General features: G+C 38.7%; 2 protein-coding genes across 3 annotated transcripts; both read right to left on the reverse strand.

Annotated features, from left to right (window-relative positions):
- Positions 1-180: 180 nt before the first annotated feature.
- On the reverse strand, positions 181-5,492 carry LOC116264830 (senescence-associated protein AAF, chlorolplastic). Of its 2 annotated transcripts, none has more exons than XM_031645243.2 (13): positions 5,250-5,492; positions 4,465-4,748; positions 4,186-4,365; positions 3,663-3,736; positions 3,455-3,531; positions 3,261-3,332; positions 2,231-2,299; positions 1,829-1,875; positions 1,620-1,749; positions 1,452-1,520; positions 1,253-1,356; positions 1,039-1,114; positions 181-890 (listed from the first exon to the last, which is right to left on the reverse strand). In XM_031645243.2, exons 1-13 carry the CDS (start codon positions 5,454-5,456, stop codon positions 711-713), a joined length of 1,569 nt encoding a protein of 522 aa, XP_031501103.1. In that variant the 5' UTR covers positions 5,457-5,492; the 3' UTR covers positions 181-710. The 2 variants fall into 2 exon arrangements, with proteins under 2 accessions (XP_031501103.1, XP_031501104.1); XM_031645244.2 differs by having other exon boundaries at positions 4,465-4,751; positions 5,250-5,391.
- Positions 5,493-9,675: 4,183 nt separating this feature from the next.
- Positions 9,676-22,595, reverse strand: LOC116263624 (transcription factor HHO2-like). The gene is made up of 10 exons (XM_031643359.2): positions 22,487-22,595; positions 22,056-22,309; positions 20,961-21,219; positions 20,792-20,865; positions 19,811-20,057; positions 13,220-13,333; positions 12,718-12,971; positions 11,527-11,767; positions 11,331-11,407; positions 9,676-10,271 (listed from the first exon to the last, which is right to left on the reverse strand). The coding sequence occupies exons 1-10, from the start codon at positions 22,593-22,595 to the stop codon at positions 9,897-9,899; spliced, it is 2,004 nt and encodes a 667-aa protein (XP_031499219.2). The 3' UTR covers positions 9,676-9,896.
- Between the last annotated feature and the right edge of the window lie 506 nt (positions 22,596-23,101).

Consider the following 23,101-nt stretch of genomic DNA (forward strand, 5'->3'; position numbering starts at 1 on the left):
GTATTTTCCTCTCGATCCATTTCTTTCATGGCTCTCTGATGCCGCGACATCATTTGTATTCTTTCAGCTCTTACAGTATTAAGAATTGGAAAGCGCAGGGCGTGGATAGATTTCAGGAATTTTGTTTCTGCACTCGCCTTCTCAAGAAATTGACATCACTTCAATAAGTTAGTCTGACTAGACAAAAAAGAACCATCGATGTGCTTACTGTAACTCGGAAAGAGAACAATATTTGTGCTGACAAAACATAATAAACATTCCACAGGATCTTTGTATACCTTCCAAATCAACCTTGTATTCAAGAATTGCAGTAACGAAGTACATGATAAGATCCTGTGTTAAATTTACCAGGCTCTCCCCCAGCTTTTAGGATAATATATTTCAGGGAGGACACCAATCTTATTCTTTCAGACTTCCCTAGTATTTGATGGGTTCCTACACCAATTTTCCAGCTCAACTTCATCAGAGTACAACATTAGCTTGTCTTTTCCTCTTCTAGTTAGCTTCAGGGTACTATAGTGACCTACCAGGAACTCAGCGTCCATATAATACACCTTCTCGGATCCCTTCATATGGTAGCGCAAAAGATGGCCCCAGGTCTGCTACCCTCCAAAGATTTCGGGGAAGGAAATCAATTTTGCCTTCAAGGAGACACCCATTATTTTCTCAATCAGTATACTTCTCAATTCCAAGACATGTTCAGATGTTTCTTATTGACCTTCTCGCTGCTCACCAGACTCAACATCTTCCACGCTTTCCATGTCTGTGAGATCCTTACTCATGGTAAATACCCAACTGTCGCCCTCTTTTATTTCCCACTGTCTTTTAAGCTCATTGATGGCGTTGGTTGCAGCTGCTGCGACAGCAGGGTTGCTATCTTGTGCCAGCCTCTGCTTAGATAGACGTGAACACATCCACAAAATAAATTAATCTTACTTTAAGAACATGGTTCAATCAGTAGGGAATTAATCATGTACAAGACTTGAGTCAGAGACTGAAATATTGATGCAGTCTACTAGAAATATTAAAAAACAGTACCTGCAAGGCCCCCATGCCTGCATTGCCAAGAGTCCACATAGACGGTGCTGCTGCCAAGGCATTCGCCAGAGCCTGCCTGCAACACAGAGCCAAGTTAAGCATGAGCAACAAGCCAATACTAATATAACCGTTTGATATTCTGAATCAGTGTGAACAAATTTAACATAAAAAGATGAAAAGGAAAATCACGTGAAAGGCAATACAAGTTACAAACCTGGTACCAACATCAGGAGAACTAGAGCATTCGGCCAATAAAGAAACACTACTTTTCCCATCCATTGCATCAAGATCTATTAGAGTTGCCACTAGCAATTCTAGCTGCAGTCAATAAACGGAAAAGAAAAAATTATTATTTTAAAAATATCAAGAACTCATCTTAAAAGCTTCTTTATTATGTGATACTGGTCGCAGACCTCCTCTGGATCAGTGTAGTCAATTCCATCGGCTTCAGATAGTGCAGTTGCCATGCTCAAATAAGCTTCCTGTGAAGACCCATTTGGAAGAAAATGAATATGTTTTTTCCAATGCCATCCAGGCCATGTAGGTGGAAAAGTTAAAGTGGTAATTGGTAAACTTGAAACCTGTATAGCAGCTATACGATCAGAAGATATTTCTCCAGAGAGGAAGTCCATAGTCTTGCCGTTCTTCTCAAGCATGATATGTCCCCTAAGATCATCCTTGTCCTGTTCAAAGACTCCATCTTTTCTTGGACTAGAAAAGATATATCTCATGTTTTTAGATACAGTGGCTCCAACTTAAATGATTAAACTGGGAAAAAGTAGATGCTTACAACTGGTACATTTTGTTCACCATCATGTCATGAATGTTCTTGACAAACTGCAAATATAACAAAAATTACTTGAGAAACAAGAAAAAAAATTCAAGAATACAAAAACTTCAACCACCATCATTAAACTTCTTGAACCAAAAACTTACATTATTTTTTTGAATTCCTTTGTGGATATGGAATGCTGGATAAATGTGCTTGTTTTATGAAATTTAAGAACATGATATGGCACACGCAAGGCCTTGCAGATGTCTTGCTTAGAGACGAAAACTATTAAAATATCCTTATCATGCGCCAGACAGGAAGAATAATTTAACTGCAGGAGTATTACGTCCAGAAAATGGCTTCTGGATGATAATGAGGGATAGAGCATTTTTTCTTCCACCAAAAAAATAAATATGTTACCTGCAGTGCCATAAAAGCATCTTCCATTGCACGTCTCTTAACAACAAAATCAGCTCGCCGCAAATCAGCCTTGCAAGTTGTAAAAAGAAAAAATGTTAATAATACGTTCAAAAAACGGCCAAACATCATGATATTCATTGTAATGATTGATCTGAAAGTTATATCATAAAATCAAACCCATAGACTGGAACATGTAGTTTTTGTACAGTCCATTCTTTTAATCTTTGGATAGCCACATTAGTCTTGTGTTTGACCTCAAATACCCACTCACATCCAAATACCTTTCTGCTCTTGTTTTATCAATAATACCCGAAGTCTTACAAGTTCCAAGCTTGCTTCACCCGTTGTCTTCATCTATGGCTTAGCAGTAGTTGCTGGCATCCTTCTTTACTGGACCTACGCAACTCAAGATTTCTCTTGTCCTTTTGTACACTGCACAGACTACAGAACTTTTTTGCACTCGTGCAGCAATGCTTATCTTAGATAATTTTTGACCATCCATGTCTTTCTTCAAGGTTTAGATCTTCAGTGCATGGACCTAACCAAATTATCAGTTAGACCATAATATGTTCTTGAGTTGAGACTACCAGAAATTTAGACCTCTTTGCAACAGAGACAGGATGAAGGAAAGATTGTTCCTTCATTCTGCTCATAATTCAACCTTTGCTTTTAAAAGTAAAAAAATAATTTACTGGCATACTGCATTAAAATTGGCAAAACAACAGAAAACCAAATTTCTTCCAACTACAAACAAGAATTTGAGTTCCTTAACATGCCATTGAGCAGAACGGTAAAGACAACAGTTTCACCTTACACAAGTTATTTCATAACGCACAAAGTTAACCAAGTTTAAATCTACAATATAGCACAATGCATGCATCTTGCAAAAAATTTGTCATAGTAAACCAAATCATAAGATGTTAACCAACATAAAGTGGAGCCTAAGATTTCCAAATGTTTCAATAACAGAGTTTCAGCTCAAGTAAACTGCTAAGCCTAATAAAAAATAACACAGGGACAGAAATATAACCTCCAGTGCACCATCACTCCAATGCCGATCTGCAGCCTTTTTCAATTTAGTTTGGGCTTCATCTTTAAAAGTCTAATTTAGTAAAGTCAAATAATACAATGTTAATTTTTTGAAGGTTAACCAAACATACCAAAATATGAACACCCAAAACAGACTTAACCAAGAATTTAACTTTACGTTTGTATCTATCTTACTTTAGCCATATGCTGCAGGCGAGCAGCTTTTATTTTCATACCGTGATCAATCTTCTCAGTATCCTCCCGTGCTCGAGCTGCATGATGTTATGATCAAACTTCAAAAAGAACACCCCAAAAAGAGCATGGTCGAAATCACGGTATTCATTCTAGTCACGGACAAAAACTAACATGCAATTAATTGAACATACTAGTTATCAGGACTTACCATCAAGTTTCAGGAAGCCCAAACCAAGAATTGCAACATCTTGACGTGCACGGTTGTTCAGCCTTGTTATTCCCCTGAAGATCATCTCAGTTAACTCATAAATGGTCTCCCCATTTCATATAAACCAATGGTAAAGATGACTGACAGTGAACATATATGTAATAACACATGCAGACATATACAGCACAAACACATGCATGAAGATATGAACACACATACAGACAAAAAGTATGTGCATTTTATGATTCTGAAAACTTTTAAAATGATGCTATTTTAGCATTAGGTTTCAGCTTGATCGACGTACTGCAATTACTAAAGCAAAACGCATTCTTAGCCATAATTCTAAGAATCTAAACTGCATAGCATCGTTAAACATGCTTTCCCTTTATACTACTACAACTACCATGCGTCACAACTGCAATGCCATCTTAAGAACTGTTTAAGATACAGACACTGAATTTGCTTGAAAAAAAAAGAAAAGCATTTAGTAATAAACAGTAGAATGAATTAGCATGCAACATACCGTGAGAGTAAGACTATGTCATTACGAGCTCTTTCATTTACATATTTAGCATCATTGCAGGCAAATTTACAAGCTTCTGCTAGGCCTTTGCTTACATTACTTGAACTGTCATGACGCCGTCCAGAATCATCAACAAATAAAGACTCTATGAGCTCTCCTTCCCCATCTCTATTTTGGGAACTGTTGTAAACATAGAATTTTCATATGTTAAATAGCACTTGAAATATTATCCATCAAAGTTGATTATCAGATAGATTTGACAAAGACAATATTCCAAACCTGCAACCTCGACGTTCACAGGCTTCCGTCTCATGAACCCTTGAGGGTCCACAAGATACTTTGATATTTTGACCGAAGGAAGAACTTTGAATTACTTTTTCATGGGAGATTCTCAGTCTTGCACCAAAGGAGTGGCATGTGCTAAGCCTTCTGAACTCAAGTTTCTGGTTTGAATGGTAGGCTCCATTTTTGTGCGGTGAATTGGTCACAGAGCAAAATATGCCACAAGGATCAGCAAGATGCAAGATGTCAGTGGCCATCAGCAACTGAGGTATTGGTGACGACTACTGTAACATCAATCAGTGAAAAAGATTACATAAACTGAGAAGCCTCATCGGACGCACCAATGAGATTGCAAGAATTTAGAAGCGATTGTAACTCAACATACACAAACACCAACATGTTAGATTTTTTTTTTTTAACCAATACGTATCTATTGACGAAATCAGTGGAGAGACCATGCACCGTAAACATCACTCAAAATCTCCAAACGATCATAAATAACCAAAAGATATACCCAACATCATAACCAGACATTCAGCAACCATCTAGACCGTTAATTTAAGAAAGTTCCATGACCGCTCGATTTTATATTTCTCCCACCAAATTTATACTGGGCGAGCAAGAACGACAATTTCATTCACCGGCAAGAGCATCAATTAACCTTTATCGTTTTCAATTTCTCTATAATATGAAAAAAAAGGGCAGCCAACAATCACAAACACAGAGAAGAGCCCAACAACCAACAGGGCCTGCCAGAACAACGGGAGCTATGAAGTGGGTACCTGCAAAATATCGAGATATGCTTGCCCAGGGGAGGCTGTCGAACAATCCAAGTGATTGTGGGCGGAAGAGGAAGGTAAAGAATGGGAGCTAGCCCTAAATAAAAGTATGACCTCGGATGGATAATGTGGGAGAATCAGAGAGGCCAGAGGGAGAGAGAGAGTGTGTGCGCCGAGGAAAAAAGTGAAAGGAAAGAGAACGTCGGCCATCAGAAGCGGGGAGAGGAGACGAGGGCCACATATCAAGTCCATGGCTCACCTTCTGCCAACTAACACCGTACCTTTCGGTAAATAATTTTACCACCTGTTCTGTCTATGCGTGTAAGGGAGAGAAGGGAGAGGCCTCAAATTATCATTCCTACTGGCCGTCTTTAATTTAATTAGGAAATTCCTTCATTTTCGAGCTTCCATGTCATAAAAACATTTCTTAAATTATAGATTAAAACAGAAAATGAAAATTTACCTTTTAACTAATCTGAACCAACAAATGGTTCAAGTTATAAAAACATGTTTATTGAAATTATATAATGAACCTGATACTTTGTGTTTGTTGATATGGTGGACATGCCCAATGATAGGGAAGCTTGTTTTTCAATTATACGATGTAATGGGTTCGATGGACTTGTTTCCTAGTAGGAAAAGCACCCGTTATGTCTTATATTGAATGATTAATTGAAAACGAATGGCTAATGGCTTGGCTTCTCCTTCAATACTTCTCATTATTATAAAAGAAGAAAGGAAAAGGGTATTAGGAATTTAGTTGGAGAAAAGATGGGCATCACTCAAATTTCTTGAACCCAACAAACACAGCAAATTTTGTCTCCACAAGGAGCCAACAGCCTTATTCTTCTCTGCCTTTCCTGGATAAGGTAGTGGGACCCTTTTCTTGTCAATTTGTTTATTTATTTATTTGCCCAATGCGCATGCATTTCTCAAAATGGCGAAAACGTTTTCTATGATTTTAGAGAAAAATCCGAATCCAGTTTGGTTGACATATTCTTGATTTGAGACTAGTAAAATTTCATAAAACGAAATAATCAATTACCGGAATCTGGAACAAGTGACGGACAACCCGTCATCAATTGCGAATTTTACTTTAGTTCATCCCACATCTATAATCTGAAAGCAGTTCAAATGTTTGTAAAAGAAATAAAACTATAATAACTAGTACCAGTTGTCCATATTGCAATCAGTTCAAAAATAAGTATTGGAAAAAAAAAAGTCCAGCAAACTTCAAAACAACCACTGATTGGGGGCATGACATAGCTGGTCGGACTAGCACCGTGAAAGTGCTCAGGGTAGGACACAACAACAAGTTGAAGGTATACAACACCTTCAAAATTTAGTCTTACATTAAAGATTCTAAGGGATCTTCAAGGATTTTTAAATGAGGTTATTAAATAGATTGTTGTTCTAGTTCCTAATCTTTTTGGGGTTGGAGCCGAAACTATTAGGAGGCGGGTTGAAATTCGCCGAACCAAGGGCCTGAGCCGACAAGTGGGTCGAGTTGTTACAAAAAGTGCATTGTCTCAGCCCCGATGCAATCTCACACCCTACCCTGGAGACAAGAAAAAAGGTGAGCCTGGGCTTCTTGTGCCAAATTGGAACTTGTTGAAAATACCTACAGATTCTCTCTGATTCTCAATCTATTTGTCTATGTACATATATAGATCATAGTGTTTGGTCATTTGTAATTAGCCATTTTGGCTGAAATAGAACCATCTCAGTGAAGAACAAGGGGCCTTAGAAGCTTACCACTATCATCTCTGAATCTGAAATTCTTCAACGGCAGGCTTCAAATTCTATTTTAGAGATCAGCATCAGCATCTATAAATGTTTATTGTGCAGAGATCAAACTGACGGATGCCTTTATTCAAAAACTTAGGAAGGCCACTAGTACTTTCCTTGTTTGTGTACCGTCAATGAGTACAACTGACAAGGCTGTTAGATCTGTATCTGTAGTCCTTATTACTGGATGTATAAACTAGAAAGTTACCTGATGTCGATTCATTCAGACATATAGATCGCAAAGGATGGATCAAATAACAGGGTTTTGGAGAATTAGCTATACAATTCTTTGTTTTCTGTTCCTTTTCTCTGCCTATTGTATGAAGAAACCACTGTTCGGATAGACAGGTTATAAGCAATATTATCAAGTTTATTGGCAACAGAGTCGCAGGATCTTATTGGTGTGTACAAAGACCTTGAATTTCTGAAGTTGCTTAACCACTGCAGTAGATTAAGTCTAGAATATTTAGGGCTATGTCACATGGGTTGCTCCTAAACAGCTGCCGCACGCGCATTGACACGAGTTGCATGCTGGTGCATAGTTCACACTTTGATAGCATGTTGGTGCCGCTCCAATCCACTGTGGTCAGTGAAACGAGGCCCAAACTGACCATTTTAGATGTACATTTGGCTAAACTAGCCTTAATGTTCATAATGACTAAAATGTAAATATATATAAATAAAGCTATTAAACAGTTAATTAACTATATAATAAATTTTATATATATTATATTTATATATATCTTCACTGCACCAGCACTTAATTCTTTTTTTTTTTAAACAATAACCGTATCTACACCCGCAACCTGTACCTATGTAACCTAGAGCTACGGCTTCTACTGCCTTCTAATCGATGATCTATTTTGATGGCTGGCAAGACCACCATACGATGTTTGAAGATCAATAACTTGATAAAAGAAGCTTCAATCTTCTCTGTCATTTTCCTTGTTCTCGGAAGTATCCAAAGCTGAGAGAAGCAAACCTTTATGATATCTGGTAGTGTATCTCTTTCTCCAAGCTTGTCATACTCTCCAGAAAATTAATTTTTCATCTGTGTTTTCAGCATGCGTTCGCTTATCTGCAGAATTGGCTTGATCAATTTGTTCTTTCCAGCTCCTTTTCTGCGCTACAAAGGCCTTCTTCACATCTTAAGGTCCCTCTGGCCTTTCTTATCGGCAAATAGGAACGCGTCACTTGCAGGGTCAACTGCAGAAGGCAAGAGATCCGTGGCGCAGCAAGGTTATCATGAAGAAGGAAACATAGAAGTAGGGCTCTTGCTACCAAAGTGAAAATTGTGCCCACACTGGTTTCACCTTTCTAGCAGGAGTAATGTCTATGCGTCACTAAGTGGAAAAGACACCGAGACTTTGAGTTTGTAGAAGTTAAATCAGGGGCATACCTTCTAATGAAAACGAAGACTCTGAGGGCTTTACCTACTGAAATGAAGCTAAAGTTAATAGTATGAAATTCTTTTTTGCTGTAGCAGAAAAAGAACAAATTTTATACAGTTGAACGTGGAGAAAAGGACCAGCTGTCCTACAGAAAGTGGTAGGCAGGAAAAAAGAAATGTACAGTTGCTTGCTCTTTCTTCTCGTCTATTATTACAAGTTGAAAAGGCCAAATAATTTCTATACATTAAGAACAGAGCATGAAAGACCTGCTCTCTCTCTGATTGGGCGTGCCCAGGAGGGACTGGCATCTCCTTTGCCTACCAATGGATATACCTCTGCCCACATCAGCTCCATGATCCCATCACCACCCTCCCCACAACAGCAAGTGGATCCCAGTAACTCTCTGTCTCTTAAATGACCCTCTCTCTCTCTCTCTCTGTGTTCAAGCCAATATGGGTGTTGAAAATAGTTGGGATTTGTTTTTAAGATTTAATCATTTTCTATTGTACCGAATCCAACTCTGAACTGACCTCTAACCTGTTTGCTTCCTGGGGTTTGCAGCCCAACATGTGCACGTGAGAGGGATATTTTTAATAATTAGCAAGATGATCAAAGCAATTTGATGAATATCTGATATACATAGTTTTTTTTAACAAAAAAAAAATATTTTGAGTGAAATAGGTTCAGTTCGTTAAAAGAAGAATCAAAAGCGAATTAACACTAGTTTGATGGTTTGAGAAACTATGATTTTATTCAAGAAAAAGAAAGACTTGAAGCATAAGTTTAGACAAAAACAAAGACCAGAACTAAGTCAATTACCTTTAAGATATTCTGCAGCGTTCTATGAAAAACTTAAAGTTCCAAATTATCACCAGATTTTCACCGTGTTGTTGGTTGGAAACGTGTTTGCTCTGTACCCATAGCGCATGAATGGCATGAAAGTTGCTTTTTACTGTTGTGTGTAAGACATGATCTAATGCACCTAACTGTTGAGCATTTCATCATCTACCTTGAGTTATGTCGTAACTCTCATTAATTATCCAAACTGTAGTCAATAATAATAGTGCACCGGACCACCAACTACAGAGACCGAACTGAAGTTGAACGATATATAAGTGATGATCAGTATTAAAGACAGTACAAAAGAACCAAAGTCAGAACTTGAAGATGAACAGAAAGGGACTTTGGCATTCATGTACAAGCACAGAAACACTGCTTCAGTTACAGGTTTTGAGTTAGGCCATACGGGATCAAGCCCATTGGTATCCAAAATTTTGCTTTGTTTCACCATCTCTATTAGGATATAAATTGTTGAGATCCAACTACATAAATTGGGAAGACGAATCCTGGTCTAATTTCGTCAGTCTAACAAACCAAAATCTCGAATTCCGGATCAGTAGAATCTGATTACGTGTTCATTACAAGAGCTTACAAGTACATATCAAATGTGCACTGCTTCTATCCCTGTACTTCATAAAGCAAGGAAGCTTGTAGTATGGGAAGAGGAAGTGGATGGGGAACTTTGGTGTTCAATAGGTCTCTGCAATTTCTTGCTGCCATTTCTACCTGATGGCAACGCTCCAAGAGGAGACTTCTGCTGTGAGCTCGCATTTGCCTTCTTCGTTTGAGCCGCTGAACGTGTTGTTGATGCAACTGATGGTGATGTTACTGTTGCTTCCACTTGTGTGTAGATTGTGGCAGCTGAAACTTCAGGTGCTCTGCCACAAGATGTTGCTGCTGTGTATTGTGGTGCAACCCAGATTCCTCCCACCAGAACAAACTGAGATGGCTGAGAGGTGCTCACTGGTGTAGATAGACTTGATTGCCTTGTGTGCAGACGATATTTCTGTTAATACAGTAAGTGGTCAATAATTTAATAAAATTAAACACCAATTATACTGAATGGCAGTTCAAAAACTCTTCTTTCTCTACCACAACGAAGATGTTACAATATATACAGTCGCAAATTAAGAAAGAAGGCAGTAATTCCATGTCCTGTTCCATTTATGGTCATAACTTCTAACTTACTACTGTTCTTTGATTTTTTTTTTTTTTTAACTAGGCTAAGGAGAAACTTCTCCATTATTGACAGTACATTAGCAGGCATCCCATGGTAAATGCCTTTGAAAATTTTCTGCCCATTGAAAAGTACACCAGGCTTCAACTCCGTAGCAAAGTAAACCCGTCGGTTTCAATTTTCAAACTGTGTTAGGTAGGGAGCAAGTTACTGTCATTCTCAACCAGTAAGGCTTAAGCATATTAAATGAAAATGGTCAACTTTACATTAGGAAAAAAATTCACATGTCAAAATGCTTGGATATAAATGAGAAAATAAGGGCTCTCTTGAAAAGGAACTATAAGAAACATTGTATCAGCATGAAAAACCAATTATGAAAAACCAATTATTTAAACTTCCAAGAGTCAAAATGGCAAAATTATCACTTGCTTTTATCCCTAACTAACTCATTCATTAACCCTGGTTACTTTTATGCTGTGTCCTTATCTTCTCAAAATTCAAGAAAGGAGTACTGCTGTAAAAAAATGGGATTTCCCAATAAAGAATTTGGTTGACATTGTTAGCTGCAAGGACCATCTTGACCGCATCATGGAACAGACCACATGAATTAATAACATTATCCTGCTGTTACTCACTGCGATGTTTATATGTAAAATATTCAAGAGCTTCAACCATCAATCTTTTGAAACATTTTTGTATACATTCTGCTTCTGGTAGACACGTAGACGGGATCACATCTCTCGAACGGTTCACCGCATCACTTTTTTCTTTAGTATTATAAAAATGAGTTCGATCCATGGGCGCCATAAAGGAAGCTCCACGAGAATCGTGCACGTTGCTTCTTCTTTTATTATATATATATATATGGGGGGAGAGAGAGAGAGAGACCTGTAAATGGCTCTTGATTTCGTCGTTGGTGAGACCATCGACCTTCATTAACTCTTTTATGTGCTTTGGTGTAGCAGCTGTTGTAAAAATTCAAGCTTGGTGTTAACACATTTAACATATCGACATAGAAAAAGGGAAGAAAGTAAGAAAAAACGAGGAAAATGAAAGAGCAGGTGATGGTAATTGGTAAACGAACCATGGGAGCCACCGAGTTGTTGGAGAGCATGAAGGAACCGGCGGTGCAACTCCGGTGACCAGCACCTCCTTGCCTTTTTCTGCAGGTTCCCTTCTTTGTCATGGCCTTCTGCCGCCGCAGAGGCCGAGGGATCAGAAAGAGCAGCAGTAGCAGGCAAAGCTCTCTTTCCTCTGCGGCAAGGACTAGAAGAAGCATCCCTCTTCGTCTCTGAACTTGACGATTTTCTGCTCGAATCCACAGCCTTCATACGAAAGAAAAAGAGAGGAAGACAGTCAGTATCTTGCTTGGTCCCAATCATCTCGATCATTCGGCAATTTTAAATCATTATGTGCTTGGGACAAACTCCTACACGTATTAGTCTTTAGGATTCACGTGCGAATGCCATTGCAGGTTCATGATCCTTTTTTTTTTCTTTTGGATAAAGAGGAAAGGAATACAGGTTTCAGTTAAACTTGAGAGTAACAAAGAAATCAAAGTCTCTTTGACGTCATTAACCTTTTCATGTGGTGAAGATAAAATTACGATGAGAGGAACGGAAAAGGAAAAGGACATCTTTGCTTGGTGAACTGTACGCGATTGGCTTCAGTACCTTTCACATTTCAGCAATTTTCAAAGACTAGATTTCAAATGTGTTTTCTTCCACAGTTGAGATCTTGGAACGACGAAACAGATTCCCTTTTGGGGCTTTTGAATTTTTGGGATTATGATGGAAATAAACATTGTAGGACTTCAACAAGCGTAGCACAGAGCAGATGTAGCCTGTATCTTTCCTGCATTTCTTTTTTCTCAGTTTGGAAAATTAAGGAGCACGGGCGCCAGCTTAGAATGATGAACTGTAAACGGACTATCTATAACTGAGATGAAGATCTTTCTGTCCTTGTTGTTATTTCAGTGGAGAAATCAAACGGAAAGTGTTCTCCAAGAACTAAGCCACTGGATTTTTCGGTTACTATTTACTTGTTGGACCAAAACTCTTGAAGGCCTTCTGAAACTCATACGTAGATTGAGAAAAAGGGAGAGAGGGAAAGAGAGAAATCCTGTTCATATTGTGGCCTTCAACTGTGAACCTAAAAAAATTTCTCATGGAGTCATGGCCGTGAACTTTACTATTGCAGAAAGGCTAGTATATGTTTATTATAACCGCAAATAAAGGAACTACATAAACATAGAAATCGAACGAATATTAAGTACCTCTGTTGGTGAAGTTTCCGGGTCCTGATTCCATAGTTGAGCAGATCTTAACCAGTCCGGCTTATTGCCTCTGTCATGACTCGCTTCCGATTTATCTTCTTCCTTACGATGATCCTGCTCCTGATTGTCATCTGAATTCCTCCTGATGGGTATGAATTCTTCGAGTAGAGGAGCTCCTTCGCAAGTTGTTTCCTCCGATTCAGACTGATAGCCCGTAGTCTCTATCGCTATTTGTCTCCGGCAAGCATCAATGGCTGTCCAACAGAGAGAAAAGCAGATCAAAAGCTGTAAAACTTCCACCATGATAGAGAAGAAAATTTTAGCATGGTCGTTAATATGAATGAACACGAACCTGTCAAAACTCACAATCCTTCAAAGCAATTACACACTGAACTAAAGTAGATTTTCGATCTGCCCCTCCCGTATCGAGACAGAAGAATGATAAAAGAGAAAGGGAAAGCACAGATACACATGCAGCGTGTGGGAGGGGGAGAGAAAGAACCTTGGTTGACAAGGTGCATAGATAGAGGAAGCTCGCTTTGGAAGACCTTGATTTTGTTGAGTTCTTCTTCTAGAGCCTGCATGTACTGATGGCGTCTGTGGACCTTCATTTTCTCTCAAATCATCCACCAAGAAATCAATTGCCCAAAGAAAAATGCACAGATATAGCATAAATGAATTAAAGACGAATAATCACCGTTCTAGCGCTGCCACCACTCAAAGGAAGAGATAGAGAGATGCAAAGAGAGGCAGGCAAGGACGTGAAGATATGAACAGTAAGTCGTCGTTGGCAATATGGGAATATAGGAATAAACCTTCTTCTTCCTGTCTCTCTTTATTCTCCCCTGTACCTCTATTAAAAGAGAGAGAGAGAGAGAGAGAGAGAGAGAGAAAGAGAGAGAGAGAGAGAGATAATGACGCAAGATTGGTCGTCAGTCATGGCGATGGGCCCATGTACAGGGGAGGGACTAGGGAGAGCTCGAGGTCGAGCCGTCGCGTACCGAAGGAATCCGGAAGAAAAATATTTCCCGATATTGCAGTCCACGCCATTCCCCTCCCACGCCAACTCGCTGCTGCACCTCACGTCACACGCATGCATGCTTCATTGGCCAGGAGATAAGGGTGGTGGCCGCGGCGGCGACGCTGCTGCTGGTGGCTTTGTGGTCGTAGTGAGTGCGGTATTGCTGTTGCTCTTGGAATTGGCCAGAAAACTTCCCTTCGGTGTTGTAAAATTTAGAAGCTGAATGGAATTGGCAAGACCACAACCTAATTTTTTTGGCTAGGCTTAGTGGCATTGAGCCACCTAACTCTAGTTATGTAACTTATATGGACAAATATGTAAGTTTATCTTGCATTAAAAAAAAAAGGGTTTATAGCTTCTAATTTCTTTTTGTTTGATTGGCTAATTGGAGCGTACCACTGATTGATCACCTACTGTTAAAAATGGCTTGAGAGTAGCATTACATTGACCAAGCATGAGCAACCACATCTTAATTATGTAGTTGGTTTAGGTTGCTGATTTATTTTACAGTATGTGAGCCTTATATGTATTTAAAGGAGGCCATCGACGTGCAAGCTGAAGCATCGTCAAGATGGCACTCCGAAGCACCAAAAGCAAGTTATATACCTTACAGGAATAAAAGGTTGGATGGACACTTCAGCCTTCTACTGGGTGATGGGAAACCCTGCTCACCCAGTAAACTAAAGGAATCCCACTGTTAAGATTTGCCTATTTAGTTCCTTGATCCAGCTAGTTAAGCGAAGTTAATTATATGAATAAACTTGTGCACTGTACACAAGCACATATACATGACACTTACCCTTTGAGAGTGCGAAATTATGCACGATGCACCAACGCTGCACCTGAAAACGCATGCATGTTCTGCCTTTCCACCATTGAAACAATGGTAGCTTAGCAATTTTTCACTGTTGTTAATTTAGATTTAACTTCAGCTAGTTTTAACAACTGAAGTATGTTTTGGAGATGAAATATTCTCCGTGGCCTGTAATGTTTCTTTTCTTATACATCGAACCTGATTATCTTTTTGGAAATATCAGTCAAAAGGTAGCATTAAAGTGGAACTTATTAAATAGTAATAAGCAAGTATGCATACGTTTGTTTCAACATCTACGGATCTACTCATCAAATTAGGTTAACAAAATAAAGAAAAAGAAAAAAAAAATTGGCCCTCAAGGACTACGAAATATAATGGGCCCTTCAACATGTGAAAATATCTAAATCCAATATGATTCTTTCCACTATATATATATATATATTTGTGTCTGTATTGACTAAATTAAATCCAGACTTATTTAACTTACTTACAAAGGTCGTCTGAGTGTCTGTATTGACTAAATTAAATCCAGACTTATTTAACTTACTTACAAAGGTCGTCTGATTCATCATGATAGATAGTTGACAAAAAATCAAGAAAAAAAAAAGATGACGAACATTTTTGTCATCTAGTATTGATTCACACATATTTCTTTTTATTTTTCTTTTAACCATCTAACGGATGAATCAGATAACCCTCATGATTGAGTTGGGTGACCTTGGATAGCTAGGGTCACTATATATATATGGTAAATAAATCTTGATAAATATTGAAACAACTATTTATATCTTTCTATTTAATTAATAAGAGCTCAACAATGAGCAACTAAGAGAACAAGAAACCAATAAATTGTTTAAGTTGTCCAAACAATAGCTATTACCATTTAATATTATATGTCTATGCTTGAATTTGATTTATTTTATATTATTTGCAACTCCCATTTTATTATTCATTCAAACGAAAAGCAAAATATATATCTGCCGAACCTATTCAGAACCGTTCTTTTTTTTGGACCACAGATATGTAGGAACCAATAAAATAAATAAGGTAGATATTTTAATCTTCCCGCGCTTTCTAAAGGGAGAAAGGCAGAAAAGAATGTCACATTCTAGAACTAACTAGCATCTCTCCAGTTATTTAAATTTGAGAAAGCGACTTTACATTTGCATTTTGGCACAAATTGTCGCTGGTACAATGAGAAACCTATTAAGAATCTATTATTAATTATGTAACTTTATAATAATATTTCAGGATGAATTGATTAAATATGGTTTAGTTTTAAAGGTTAAAGAGGGGAAAGGTTCCATGTGAGTAACACTTGTACATGGGTTAGTCACAGGGATCCAAGGGAGGTCCGCCGGGGCCTAGTCCTCCGTAAATTTTTTTTTAAATTTTTCTATATAAAAATTTTGAAAAATGATATTTTAGTTCTGTCAAAATTTTGAAACTATAATTCGACCTTCCCATAAAAATTTTCTGGCTCCACCCTTGATTAGTCGATCTTAAAAAGCATATTAAGCCTATCGAATTGCGCATATTGTGTAACTCAAAAGAGAATGGAGTTAAGATTTCCAAACTAGGACAGGAAGTTATGACAATGTTAAGAAACTCAGACATATCAACAAGGGTCTTAGAAAGAGTTATCTTTTCTGTTGAACAGCCTACTAAAAAACAACTCAGTCGAAGGAAAGGTCAAGAGGCAAATGGTCTACTACAACCGTTGCCGGAAGGTGCTGTGAGCAGAAAAATGTCTGCCTCATATAAGTTTAACTCCACAAGTGGTATCTAAAAATTTTTGTTAATTGCCGATTACGAGATCCAGAATTTTGGTTATTTAATAAAACCTGCCTTAATTAGTTAATCACTTGCTTCATAAATATTAATAATTTTAAGAAGAAAGGAAGAAAAAGAGTTCTTGACCATGACCGGTCATGCACAACTTGCAGGAGGCATCAACATACATGATACCAATTTTAGCCGTTTATTCAGGACGCTGTAATATATGCACAAAACTAAGAAATTGAATAATTAACTACTGGAACCAATGGCTTTGCCTTTTGTTGTTGGACTTAAACTAAGAAGGGATCGCGGAATATGCCAACATATTCTTACAAGAACCTATGCTTTCACTTTTTAAAAGCAAAACAAAAATTGAAATTCAAAATCCAACTTGAATTTCAACTTGAGATTCTTTCCGAGGTTGCGGTCAATGCAACCTAGCAATTTAAAAACCATTTTAAAGACATAAAGTGGCTAATCACCTCATAATGAGCACGTTACAAAGCGATTATTCTTCCATAGCATTGATGCTAGCAGGATTGCGTGCTAGAAAAAATCGTCGAGTAATTTAAGAGTGTAGCTAGAATGTTCTTACAAGTCGGTTAATATTGTAATAAAACAAATGCGATGCTTTGGTCCAAATTAAACAATCCAAAAGTATGGTCCAATTGCTTCATCATGATCCAGAACGAACCGGGTCCAACTCTTCTAGAAAAGGTCAGTGAACCTTCTTGCGTCGGCTTTGATCTCCCATCCCAAAAGCTTTTCTCGACCAATACTACCTTTTTTGCGATGGTTTTACCCGTCAGAAAAGGCCAAGATCTTTATAGATAATCATACATTGGGATCATGAAAGCTAAAACCATGCTACGAAATACCATGAGCTATATATTGTTGAGATCAGGCAAAATATTAGTTTCCTGCAGCTTGTTTTCCAAAAGGCTGTACTTGACCCCAAGGCTCCATTTAAGCCGGGACACCCAAAACCCAGGCTCCGCCGGAGAATTAAAACCCAAGCTTGGTTTGGCCCGACGTGATTAAATTAAAAAATATATTTTTGAATATAAAATAATATATAAATATAATTAATAGTAATAAAATATTATAATTATATATAAAAATTAATAATATAAATATTAAAAAAAAATTTATTGAGCCCACCTAAACCGGCCCAATATTATCAGCCCGGTTGGTGCCCTTTTTTTCGGGCCCGAGCCTTAGTTGGGCCGACTACCAAGTAACCGTTAACGGCCCAACCCCAATGCTCAGGCTTAGCTCCATTGACAACAATGAGCTAATTGGCATAGCTAGTTCTGCTGGCGGCTGACAAGAGGCCGCCAGTACTATGAGCATCTGCGCTTGAGAAAGAAGTATAATCCTCAAGGATGGCGGTATTAGCTTTGGGGTTTTATGTTAGGAACAAGAATAAAGTCTCTCAATCCGGGTTGGGGTTTTATGTTAGGAACAAGAATAAAGTCTCTCAAATCCGGATGCAGTTTCTTTGAATCACAAAAGAAAGCGAGCCTCATTGACCTTAATAAATTAATGGATGAATGTGTACTTGTAGGTTTTTGATTCGGCAACATGTTAGTAGCCGTAGGGATCTGCCTACCTCAGTTTTAGATTTTTTTGGCCACTGGGAATAAGATCTTACGACATTTTCACCCGTTCGCGTAAATGAAATAAAATAAAAGTGGAGAAAATAAAATGTGCAGTGCAGAACCAGAATCAAGGTAAACAAAATCATCCAACGCAGGGATCATGCACCTTGCATTCTTAGAAAAAGGTCAGTGGTGGTCTGCATGGTGGCCAAAGGCCAAGGCCCTTAGCATCTCTAATATTCAATCTCTCCCTTTAAACACATCTCCAGCCAATCCCACACACAAAAGATTATGCAATTCTCAATTTTTTTTTTTTTTAAATCTACCTATGAACTTGTCACCCTTAAACCCTGCTGTTGTCATCACTAAGCAGCCTAGGGAGCAAAACAATACTCTAATCAATGCCAAATAGGGGAAGGGAAGACTGACCACCCGGCAGAGAGTTGAGGCTTTTCCACCCATAGAACTTATTTTACCTGCCTCGCGGTGCTGCATCTGCTGCATTTCAATTTCTGCATTAGTGACCTCATTTTTATACATGTTGTTGATGTTCCTAACACTCTAAATGGAGATTGGCCGCCTACCCTCAATCCAAACTGTTGCACCAATGCCTTGGGGAAGGGGGCTAAACCTTTTAATAAATATTAATACATTAGCATATATAGACCTTGGGATTCGAGGAAGCAGTGTGAAGCTGGAACCGAGCCAGAATTAGATTGGGAAATATCGACTCTTAGACAAGGAAAGAATAAACCCAGTGAGTCGAAGCAGCTAGCTAGGTTCAATATCGACTCTTAGACAAGGAAAGAATAAACCCAGTGAGTCGAAGCAGCTAGCTAGGTTCAAAGACATGTTTTTAAGTAATTGTCTAAATTAAGCATTAATTTGGCAAGTACTACTTCGTATAGCAGACCCATGGATGAATAGCATTTCAACTAATTTTGTATTTCGTTACTGTTCAATCACATGGCAGCCATGGAATTTATCTTCGCTGTTTGTTTTGGGATATTATGACGAATGTATAGCATCCTTACACCTATACTTTTAATTTGTTTGGCAAGTACATTGCCTCATCAGCGGGGGCTCTACATCTATAGAACATCTGACAGATTAACTTTTATTAATTAACAAGATTTTAGATGATGATGACCCACTAGCTCCTAGCTTGTTCCAACTTCTAAAGCATTAAATGGTGAAATTATTTAATTAAAGAAGCACATAGTTTTCCTCTTAACCTACTTGTGGTTTTCAGCCGAGAGTGGTTCGTTCCATCAGCCCTAAAAGAGGCCACCGGCCCCTTTCCCTGGGTTTTTATATAATATGTTTCAGGACTTTTTATGGTCCAAAAATAAAGTATACTGGAACGTGACAATGACCACTCTAATACTTGAACCTGAGTCCTTAAGAGAGCCGGACCACCTTATCCCTCAGTATGCTACCATCCCTCAGGGTGTATATATATAGTTAAAGTCAACATTTTTCACAAATCTTAACATAGTAGCTCCCCTTAAGAAGAGAAAGGGGAAAGTGGGTCACATTCACGTGAAAAAAGCCAAATGTGGACTTGGTTAAGTTATCTTATAAGGACTTTGCTTTATTGCACTATCTCTAGAGGTAAAATGTGGCATGTGCTGATGTTAGTTACAGAAAATTAAAATAAAACACAGCGCCACTGTTACTCCACATATTTGTTTGTAAGCAGCATCAAACTCTGTATATCTGATATTTGCGATCAAAACATGGGAGCTGACAGTTCGGAAAGGGGACTCTCCCAAGGCTCAAAATATCTCTTCTTCCATTCCCAATATTTCCTTCACCAACCTTTCTGTCAATTTCCTTGTACGTAAGATTTGAGGAACACTGCTGATAATGATCATTTCTTCGTCTTGGGAAACCATGGCCGCGCCGGAGTTGCTGGTGCTGTTGTTGATGATGCCGCCATAGGTGTGTAGATCGTAGCCACTGCAGCTTCTGGTGTTTGGACACAAGATGCTGCTGCTGCTGCTGCTGCTGCTGCGAGCTCCGGTACAGACCAAATCCCGCCCACCACAACAATCTGTGTTGGCTGAGAGTTGCTGATCGGAGAAGATGGGCTCGCCACCCGTCTCGTGTGCAAACGGTATTTCTGTTAATGGAACAGTAGTCAATACAGTTTTAAATCTTCAGAGAAAGAATTCTCGCTTTCTCCCTCTATAAGGTTGCTTAGCCATGGCAGTCTTTTACATACTCCCCAACAACTGTTCTCTTTAATGTGGTTACTCACTGCCCATCTGATTATTGAAACCAAGCTCACGATATTGCTAACACCACTGTGATTCTGTAATTTAGATGGCAGTTTCAGATTCAGTGTATGGATTTTTCATGTCTACTAGAGCAGATACTCCCCAATTATGGTTTATTTCAAACCCGACCCGTCGGCATTCCTGGCCTAATTAATGTCGCTTTGTCAATTGGCTGGAAAGCCGTTGTTTGTCCCTGAAGTGTCATCAATCCGAGCTACACGTTGAATGAATCAAACTAAAAAAAAAAAGGTTGACAATCTCAGATCCAAGGACCTCCTTGACCAACCACTACAACCAGGCACATGTATTAATAACATTATCCTGCAGAGTCTCCCAATAGTTTTATATGTTAAAAAATTCCATGGTTTCAACCATCCCCTATTTAAGAAGACTTTTCGTTTCCTGATTGGATGGATTAATTCATAGACGAGATCACATGTCTCGGACGGTTCACCACATCAAATTTCTTATTGTTTAATATCAAACTGACCACCATGAACCCCAAAAAATTCATGGAAATCTCGCATGTGATTGTTTCTGTATTAATTCTAGAGAGAGAGAGAGAGAAGGTCTAGACCTGTAAATGGCTCTTGATTTCATCGTTGGTGAGACCATCGACCTTCATTAACTGCTTTATGTGCTTCGGCGTTGCTGCTGTCACAAAAACTCAGGTTTAAATTCACATCTAAAAGGAAGGCAAAGGAAGAAAACAAAGTGAAAGGGATCAGTTGGTGAAGGTAAGCAACCATGTGAGCCACCGAGTTGTTGAAGAGCATGAAGGAACCGGCGGTGTAACTCCGGTGACCAACTCCTCCTCGCCTTCTTCTGCAGTTGCCCTTCTTTGTCAACACTCTTCGTCACGGATCTCGCCGCATCGAAGGCTCCGCCATGATCAGCCATCGCAGCAGCAATACCAGATGGAGCTCCCTTTTCTTTGCAAGAAGAAACGGAAGCATCCCTCTTCTTGGTGGAAGAATTCGATCGTTTCTCAATCGAATCGACAACCTTCATAAATGAATTTAAACTATCAAACGTTTTGTTTCAGAATAATAGTATGTTCATTGTGGTACTGTAGGTGGAGAGAGGTTGAGATTTACAACTTTAGCATTCGTTGAATTTTCAATGCACAATTATCAGTACGCTTGAACTAATCACATTTGACAAAGGCGACAAGAACTATTTATGTGGTTCATATTGTTTGATGCGTCAGTTTCTGTTTATGTTCGTGTTCCAAAGGTGGCTTTATCTTGTCAAAAGTAAAAGCTACGGCTTTAGTGAGTGAGTTTCTAGAGATGAAGGACTATATATAAAAATAAGACCCCGAAAACTTGATGGAGGTTCTTCATTGCATGCGAAAAGGTTATATGTTTCACTGCTCATGTCAATTCTTGTGAAGGAAGAGAAACCAGAGGAAAAGTGAAAGTGACTTTTAAATTCTTATCTAGAAGAATAAACGTTTTTCCAACCCAGGATAAAATTAAAAGAAAGGCCAACTAAGTTGAAAGATGATTTGCCCACTATGGAGGCGCCATGGTTTCCTCGACAACGACACAATTGCAGAGTTGAAGAGATGATGATTGCAAGAAAAGGAAGAATATTAAGGGACCATTTCTTTTTCTTTTTTCTTCTCTCGGACCATATCAGATCTTAAAGAGCTCAAGTTTTGTCAGTTGAGGATGCCTATGAAAGATGCTGCTTGCAAATTCCACATTATTTCCAGTGAAGAGCTCTTCATTCTGGTTTTGGAGCAACGGATGCCTATGTTTCTTTGAAATCCTTTATGTCATGGTAAGTTTCTAATAAAAGCTAGACTAAAAATACAAAATAATAAAAGGAAATACCTCATCTGGTGAAGCTTCAGCCTTTTGCAGACTCCACAGTTGAACAGATCTTAACCAGTCAGCCTTCTTGTCCTTGTGATGAGACCCATCTGGTTTATCAGCTTCCTTGTCGTCTTGCTCCTGTGGGGAGTCTGAACCTCTCCTGATGGGGATGAACTCTTCCAGAAAAGGCCCTCCTTCAGAAGATGTTTCTACAGATTCAGATCCGCTGCCCGTCCTCTCTGTTGCCATTCGTCGTCTGCATGTATCAATGGCTACCCAACAAAGGGGAAGCAAAGATTAGAAAGCTGGACAATTTTGGAAGACAAAAGAGCCCAACATGCTCTGCTCTGCATGTACATGAACGAGCAAAGACTTTTGCTAAATCAGAATGTAGAGAAGAGTTGAAATCCCACAAAATTAAAGGCAAAATGAGATCAAAGTGAGCGAACCATCGGTGACAAGTTGCAGAGAGAGAGGGAGCTCCTTCTGGAAGAGCATGATTTTTTTGAGTTCTTCTTCTAACGCTTGCATGTACTCTTGAGATCCACAGACCTCCATTTCCTGTCAAATGATTCACAAAGAAGTACTGTTGCTTAAACAGAAAGTAAACGCAGAGAAGAAAGAGATAACAGAGGGAGGTTCGTTGATTTTATAAGGATCAAGGGAAAGAAAGGGAGGTTGAATAAGAAGGAAGAAGGATGTTGATGATAGCCAATGAGAGGTCGAAGGGCCGTTTGGGAACAGTTAAAGTCTGTCTAATGCACCTAACTTAAAAATGGATGGGATTCATTCAACACTTTAAAAAGTATCTGCCCTACTTCTTGAAGTAAATGCATGAGGTAGATGCTGATATGTTCCTAAACAGTCCCTAAGGACGTGACAGGATATTAGTAATGGTAAGAGAATCCACTCACACGAAGAAAGAAAGAAAGAGACTCGAGAAGGAAAAGGGAGAGAGAAATGTGGGAATAATCAACGCCTTTTCTCTTTCTTCTGTGTGTTTTTTCTTCTTTCTTTATATGCTTGTAGAGGGAAAAAGAATGAAAGATTGAGACAGAGATATA

This window comes from Nymphaea colorata, chromosome 11 (assembly GCF_008831285.2).
Source record: "Nymphaea colorata isolate Beijing-Zhang1983 chromosome 11, ASM883128v2, whole genome shotgun sequence".
NCBI classification, from domain to species: domain Eukaryota; kingdom Viridiplantae; phylum Streptophyta; class Magnoliopsida; order Nymphaeales; family Nymphaeaceae; genus Nymphaea; species Nymphaea colorata.

Coding starts and splice junctions, on each gene's coding strand:
- LOC116264830 (XM_031645243.2), bottom strand. CDS start 5,456: ATGGCCGACGTTCTCTTTCCTTTCACTTTTTTCCTCGGCGCACACACT. Junction 1,750..1,828: donor GTGAACAAAATGTACCAGTT/GTAAGCATCTAC, acceptor TATCTTTTCTAG/TCCAAGAAAAGATGGAGTCT. Junction 1,115..1,252: donor TCTCCTGATGTTGGTACCAG/GTTTGTAACTTG, acceptor TCTGTGTTGCAG/GCAGGCTCTGGCGAATGCCT.
- LOC116263624 (XM_031643359.2), bottom strand. CDS start 22,595: ATGGAGGTCTGTGGATCTCAAGAGTACATGCAAGCGTTAGAAGAAGAA. Junction 11,768..12,717: donor CGGAAACTTCACCAACAGAG/GTACTTAATATT, acceptor TTTCGTATGAAG/GCTGTGGATTCGAGCAGAAA. Junction 11,408..11,526: donor ACAACTCGGTGGCTCCCATG/GTTCGTTTACCA, acceptor TTTTTACAACAG/CTGCTACACCAAAGCACATA.